At 39.7% G+C, this 7,882-nt stretch overlaps 1 protein-coding gene across 1 annotated transcript; it reads left to right on the top strand.

The window, feature by feature from the left end:
- The first annotated feature begins 539 nt into the window (after window positions 1-539).
- On the top strand, window positions 540-1,266 carry LOC134203383 (uncharacterized). Its single transcript, XM_062678255.1, has 2 exons — window positions 540-692; window positions 753-1,266. The coding sequence occupies exons 1-2, from the start codon at window positions 540-542 to the stop codon at window positions 1,239-1,241; spliced, it is 642 nt and encodes a 213-aa protein (XP_062534239.1). The 3' UTR covers window positions 1,242-1,266.
- Window positions 1,267-7,882: the final 6,616 nt, after the last annotated feature.

Raw genomic sequence — 7,882 nt, 5'->3', positions numbered from 1 at the left:
TTCATGAAAAAAGGTGGTTCATGAATTCATGATTTTTAAATCATGATATCGGTAACCGATTTGTTTCCGTGTACTTTTTTTCGTGATATTAGCAATCAGAACAATTGAGTAATATTTATTATTGTACTAATTCAAGAGTTGCAAATCAACATTTATAATACAACTCTCGTTCAATAGGGATGTATCAAAGCTCGGGTTAGATCAATGTGATAAAGATTGGCGAGCATGGTCTAACTTTTTCTTTCCAACAACCACAATTATTTTTGAAAATAAAACAAAAAACTGTATTCTAACATAGTCAACTTCAACACAAACCACCGTTATTACATTATTTATTTACTCTATATTCGCATACGCTCTCAAATTACGCCAAGCGTTAACGGGTAGAGTGCTCGCACGATCTGCTTTTTGTTCGGCGTGCTCACCATCAACAAGGTCACATGCGTATTGCACAATGGGTAGGCAATCGATTTTCAAATTGTCACAAACGTTCAGTCTGCTCTCGCGCGCCCCATCGTCAAGTGATCACTTTCTTCAAAATGGCTACAACAATGGCCAGCGGCGTTCCAACGGAGGAATACTGCCGTTGTTGTCTGACAGAAGTGTCTGATCTACTATTCGATGTGTTTGCCATTCTAGAGGAATCCAAGGGTCCGATCTGTGAGTTAATTGCCACGATTTGCGGAATCACGGTAAGAACAAAATGACAACGGTTTGCAAAATAATAACAACCATTATTTTTCGGCTCTTAGATTACGGAAAATGACGACACGTCGAAAAACATTTGCGGCGACTGTTTGAGGGATTTGGTCAACACGTTCCGATTCCGTGAGCGCTGTCTTCGTGCTAATCAGATCGTACAACCAAAACCAGTTCAGGACGCCGTGGTACCTCAGGTAGAAAAATGTGATCCGGAATTGACGGAGGAGATACTGGCAAACGCTGAGAAGGCAACTGTTTCGAAGGAAGATAAGGAAACGCAAACAGACAAAGTTGACAACGTGCAGCAGAACAAACCGAAGAAAAGTTTCAAGTACTACAAGTACCGTAGTACATTCGCTAACAAACATAAGCCGTCGGGTAATTTTCGTATTCACAAATGTCCGTTTCAGTGCAACATCTGCTGGAGAAGATTTAAACAACCGCAGGATCTGCTGATGCACAGAGGCTCTTCCCATCTCGCAGGCGACCATTTCGGCAAAATCACCTTGAACCTGAACCATCGGGGACAGTGGTTCTAATCCAATCCGTCGGAATGAGCTTCAACATGTTTTAATACTTGACTCAACAGAACTGATTTTAAAAATACATAAATAAATATTGATGATGAACTTTTAACCATATTTTTTTGCAATAATCAAATCGCTTCACATGACTTGAAGAAACGGAATGTCCTAAACTGTAACGAATAGATTTCGTCTAGCGATTATTTTTCTTTCACCTCATCTCCACTAATCCACCATTCAAGCAATCGGCATGTAGCGTTTTGTCTGTTGTCAAGAATCAAGGTAAGTTGGAAGTTTTGTCTCCACAAAAACGCGCTTGTGTGGAAGTAGAACTATCACGCTCGATCGTACTGCAACTAGGGATGTCAAATATTCGCATGTTGCAATATTAATCAATAAAGGCAAGAAACATAAATTATGTTTGGAATTCTCGCTTAACTTTTCAAAAGGTCCTAAGTAACATTTTTTCATGAATAAATTTAAATAGCGCAATCAACAGACAAATATGAAAGGTTTTGATTGCACTACTCAAATTAATTCATGAAAAAAATGTTACTTAGGACCTTTTGAAAAATTAAGCGAGAATTCTAGTTTTCCTACAAAATAAAGTTAATGAACTGAAAATTATGATGTTCACCTTTCTCATTAGTCGGCCACTTTTGATTTACAATTAGAACACTCCAATGAGTGCAATAATAAGTTTTATGCTACTTTACCTACTAGGATTTAAACTCATTGTCGAGAAACGGAAGAAAAAAAATGAGAAATATACCCTTTAATATTCAACAACAAGAAAATATTGTTCAATTATTTATTCATTAGTCTAATTCTTGGTTTGTGAGAATACCCGTTTTCGGGAATATATTGCAAAAAACAATCTTCAAAATTGTTTTGTGAAATCGAATGTTCGATCATGTAAACATGTATGTTGAATCATTTTCAGTAACCCTACTTGCAGATATAAAGACCAACAATGCGGTGTACCGGTGGCGGTATGTCGAACAAAGAACCGTAAAGAATCGAAACCGTGATATTTTTCTCTGTTGAGTTTCAACCATTGTCACCTACCGCTCGCTTCGAAAGGTATGTTCAATAGAAGCTCGAGAAATATACACCGATTCCGGAGTCAACGATTTATCATTCGACTAATGAAACAATACATTTTTCACATCTGGGGGTCTTCGATGAAAGTGGATTTGTTTTTCAATGAGTATACAACTTCGATCCGTCATGATTGAGTGCATACTTTTATCAAACAAATGGTCACACCTAGGCTCCGAATTCTGGAACGTGAAAATGCAGCGACAACAAAACCAACAACTGCCAATAAATATTTATGATGAAGCAAAGCAATACCGACGTAAGACACCCACGCGACAGGCCATGTGTAGATGCAAATGGGCTTCGATCCATTCCAATATCTATCGAAGACGTACGCCCGCTTGCGGAGGAGTTTCTAAAACGACGACCGTCGTCGCCAAAGTGCAGATAGCCTATGCCGAGACAGCTAGCGTGGCAACTATTCAAATCAGTCCATAATTTATCACTAATTCAAGTCGATTAAGGACGCTGAAGTAACCTTTTCTGTTTCACGCCTGCTTTTACATATTCCAGAGCATCTTGCTTGGGAAAAGGACGTATTTTCCAAATATGAAAAATAACTTACGAAACTGCGAAAAAATCATTTACTCTTAACAACATCTGTAAATACATTTTAGTTTCTAATATAAATTGCAATTCATTTCATTATTCAAATAAAAACCCAAACAAATTTTTAAAGAACAAAAATCAACTGTATTGAAAATGCAAGCTTGAGCTTAATATAATAGTATGCCATCAATTTTGGTTTTAAATAATTTTAATCCTAGTTTTGAAATTCTAATAATGCAAATAATAAAAGTAATAGTTAGTTTAAAAAACTTTTAAAAACCATGAAATTTGTAGTTTAAATTCTTGAATTCCCTAATATTTTAATGAAAACAACCGTTTTTTAATGCAAAAATAATAGTTCACATTATCAAAAACTTGCAACGGCCGCCCCTACTTGAGCTCTTTTAGTGAAAATAAGCTCCCTTGATCATCAAACAAATTCAACAGATTGAAATAGCTGCTTCAAGAAATAAGGTGAAACAGCTAACACAACCAGACGTGCTGTGTACCGGTTGCTGTCACGCGGGGGTGGTGCAGGTGGGTAGAGCCATTGCCTCATACGAATATGCTGAACCGCAGCGAGAGTGCTTATTTGCTTATTCGACTGAAGATGTGGCATTGAATCACTGACTAAGCTCGATGCAATTTCGAGATTTACGTGCTTTTAACATGAACTAGGGTACTCAGTTTAGGTCATTCAAATAGGTGATCAAATACAACGCACCAATGTCAGTGTGCCACACTCAAGAAGTAGGAAAATAACCCTTCGAGTAAATGACCATACGGCGACAACAAACAACTTTTAGTTCACTTTTTGCCTAGTTTCAAGAGTTATGTGGACTGCTATTGGACAACCCTCTGCGGTGGTCACACAAATGATAATCTCAGCTCAGCTCAGTTACCTTGCTGGTTGGTAGTTATTTGATGGTGAAATACGACAGCCTATAGCCTCATTGAAGATTGGCGCAGTCGGCACAGTGCTTCAACCTACGCATAATGTCGAAGCGTGATTACAGTACAAACGACAATGTTCTGAAACCAAATTACTTCAACCTAGTTTAAAGCATAATTATGTCAGCTTAAACAAGCTAATTTAAATTATCATCACTTAATTGATCCTGTCCACGCTACATCTGCTCCAACGCGTGAGGTTCCACACGAAGCAATATAATGCAAGCCTCTGTAATTCAATCGAAATGGCCCATCTTTAAGTTTCTTTGCTTCTCCATCGGCGCATCGGCGGTCCCGATCAACGCATCAGGTCTTCCACTGAATGAGATTTACTCCAAGCGCGACCGAGTAGGTATCTTCCGCATGCGGCACGAAGGAAGCACTCGTAAAAGCGATATGAATCTGTACGGAAATGGGTACTTTTTTGTTTGGGCAGCCGTTGTCGTCCAAGTGCAGTGGGAAGCCCTCTAATGAAATCTAGACAAAAGTTTGACAATTTTTCATGGAGGTTATCTAACATTACCTAAAAATCTGAACATAATAAGTTTGGTGTTAATCTTAAAAATAAAAACCATGGCAAGTTTTTTGATCACATCCGTGTAATCTTGTCCGCGAATTAATATTTCTACGGCTCATTAAAAAGGGCCCTCCTTAGCCGTGCGGTAAGATGCGCGGCTACAAGGCAAGACCATGCTGAGGGTGACTGGGTTCAATTCCCGGTGCCAGTCTAGACAATTTTCGGATTGGAAATTGTCTCGACTTCCTTGGGCATAAAAGTATCATCGTGTTAGCCTCATGATATACGAATGCAGAAATGGTAACTTGGCTTAGAAACCTCGCAGTTAATAACTGTGGAAGTGCTAATTGAACACTAAGCTGCGAGGCGGCAATGTCCCAGTGGGGGATGTAATGCCAATGAAGAAGAAGACGGCTCATTAAAAAGAAAATTAATCGAACTTTGGACTACAGTCATTTGGCATATGTTTGCATATGTTTTACTTGGAATGAGCTGAACTTAATTGACTGCCGGTAGTTGCTACTCCATTATTCTTTATTCTTTATTTAGTATTTTCTTCATCGGACTGTACAGTTTTAATGAAGTCTGATGGAGAAATGCCATGTTGAGCGACTTCCCCTTGTAGCTAACTCAATGTGGCATAAAAACTCCACATCTTTTCAACATCATTACAAGACAAAAACTAAAAACAATACAAAACATTTAGCGTACGGAATACAAACATTTACTTATCATAATAAAATATTCATCCTAGGAAGTCCATGTAGTCATCTGTCGTTTGATTCTTTGCAGTTCTCGTCTCGTCCCGTCATTGAAGAAGTCCGTAGCAATTGAGAAAAAAAAACAAAGGTAGAAAAATTCTCCACTATTGAGGTGTATGGACATTCACTCACTCTGGTCTATGTCGACTGACTTGAAGTCTATGTTTGAAGATTGCAGCAGATGTGTTGAAGTCGAAACGCTCGTAAAATTCGTTGAAGCTCCTTGACATAAACCTAATTGGATCATGTAATCCATATTCGGTGTTCCTGGCATCAAGTCTTAGAAACTCTCGTTGTCGAAGGACCCGCTCCGGAGCATATAGGCCCAGCTGAGACAAGATGGTCGGCGAATCGATCTCTCCTAACAGTATTTTTGCAACGAATACAGCTTGTGAGCATTTCCTTCTTTGCTCAAGGGTTTCGATTCCAAGAAGTCTACAGCGATCTTCATATCGTGGTAAATTTAAAGGATCACGCCAGGGAAGACCACGTAAAGCAAATCTGACGAATTTGTGTTGAATTGCTTCGATCCTAGCGATCCAAGTAGCTTGATTATGACCAGATAAGCTGTTCTTGCACAAAGAACCAACAGATGTTGGCTTGGGACTAGCACTCATCTTCAATGTACAAGTACTGGTGATCTCATTTGTTAGTTCACACTGTCGCCTGCCACGTCAGATTGCAAGTCAATGTAGAGAAGGGGAGGAAGTGATGATGCAATCCCTCGCCCACTGCAAGCCAAATATACCTCTGCACTTGCCACGAGTTCATGCGGAATGTTATTGGAATTTTCGGGTAAGGTTAACTGCAGGGGTTCGTCTTGGTTAGCGAGTTGCCAATGTGATAAGAGTTAGGAATTCTAATTGGATATAGGAAACGAGCTTTTCCATTCATTTCCAAATTCTAGCAGTTATTGCCATCAAGTGGCTAAGTATCGCTGCACTGGTGAGACGCTTGGTAAACAGCAGCGTTGTATCTGTGTGGCCCAATTCCGCCGAACGAGCTATCCGTTGGTGTGATCGCTGGTGTGCTGTCTTATTGAGCGTGTAACTCCGTTCGTTGCCCGACGAGGAAGGAGGCAAAGTCATGGCCTGCTATTCACTAGTCAATGTTGGCAACCGAACCATTATACGAATGGTATTTGCATATCTGTCATCAATGCACGCTGGAAGTGGATTATCCATTTTCTAATATATCTCACCCTCACATTCCCCTTCTTCTCTCACCAAAAAAGAGGAAAAAAACATTGACTTGGGATTTTCATGAACAACTATTTACATCTAATTTTTTTTTTAAATTACAGCCAAGTCTAATTTTACAATCCAATATTTGTACTCAATTCCCATTTTCAAATACATATTAATTTAAATTTGAATCGTTGCGCTCTGCTGGTCCACCGCATTAACATTTCTTTTACACGACCAATCCGCCTCTCTTCTACACAACCTTTACCATCGAAAGCTGCAACAATCCGATACTCTTCAAGAGCACCTTCGACAACACAAGCAGAAAACCGCTGAGAAAACAAATCATTTATTCCGAAAACAAATCATGTTAACTCGTAACCGATAAGAACAACAAATCATTCAATCGGGTACCTTCGACATTACAAGTGAAAAACGACAAGAATACGAATGATTTGCTTCGGCACTACTCCAGAGTTCTTTCGACATCTTAGCTCGATTAAGTCAAACCGATGAGAAAACAAATCACTTATCACGTCACAAGCCAAAACTGATGGGCAAGTCATTCAATCCGGCGCTCTACCACAGCAGCTTTGACATCACATATCGAAACCGATGAGAAATCAAATCTTTATGCTGGCGCTTGACTTTTTAAGTCAAAACAGTTGAGAAACAACACATCTTTCAATCCACCACTTTCCCAGAGCGCCTTCGACATCACAAACCAAAACCGATGAGCAAATCATTCAATCCGACGCTCTTCCAGAGCGTCTTCGACATTACAAGTCGAAACCGATGAGCAAATCATTCAATCCGACGCCCTTCAGAGCGTCTTCGACATCACAAGTCGAAACCGATGGAAAAATCATTCAATCACAAGTCGAAACTGATGAGCAATTCATTCAATCCGACGCTCTTCGAGAGCGTCTTCGACACCACAAGTCGAAACCGATGACCAAATCATTTAATCCGACGCTCTTCCAGAGCGTCTTCGACACCACAAGTCGAAACCGATGACCAAATTATTCAATCCGACGCTTTTCCAGAGCGTCTTTGACATCACAAGTCGAAACCGTTGATCAAAACATTCAATCCAACGCTCTTCGAGAGCGTCTTCGACATTACAAGTCGACACCGATGACCAAATCATTTAATCCGACGCTTTTCCAAAGTGTCTTCGACATTACAAGTCGAAACCGATGACCAAATCATTTGATCCGACGCTCTTCCAGAGCGTCTTCGACATAAAAAGTCAAAACCGATGAGAAAATCATTCAATCCGACGCTCTCCCAGAGCGTCTTCGACAGTACTAGTCAAAACCGATGAGAAAACAAATCATTTTTTTTTTTCGGCACTCTTCCCTCACGCTCGACATCACAACGAAACGTAAGAAAAGAACCCAGATTAATCCACCTAGCGATGATGATGCTTTTCTCGTGCATTATAAAATAGTATTTTGACCATTACTCTTGAGCCCATAGTAAGATCTGGCCAATTTTCAATAGGAAACAATGGTACAGTATTCTGCGTCGAATGCAACTTGTAGCGAGTAAATCGATTAACGATAAGTGCCTGAGAAATGAGTGACATTT

This window comes from Armigeres subalbatus, unplaced genomic scaffold, assembly GCF_024139115.2.
Source record: "Armigeres subalbatus isolate Guangzhou_Male unplaced genomic scaffold, GZ_Asu_2 Contig1830, whole genome shotgun sequence".
NCBI lineage: Eukaryota > Metazoa > Arthropoda > Insecta > Diptera > Culicidae > Armigeres > Armigeres subalbatus.
This window is presented reverse-complemented; position numbering and strand designations above follow the sequence as displayed.

Bases quoted from the DNA above. Each gene is read 5' to 3' on its own strand.
- LOC134203383 (XM_062678255.1), top strand. From the start codon at position 540: ATGGCTACAACAATGGCCAGCGGCGTTCCAACGGAGGAATACTGCCGT. The intron at 693-752 runs GTAAGAACAAAA...TTCGGCTCTTAG, and splicing joins CCACGATTTGCGGAATCACG to ATTACGGAAAATGACGACAC.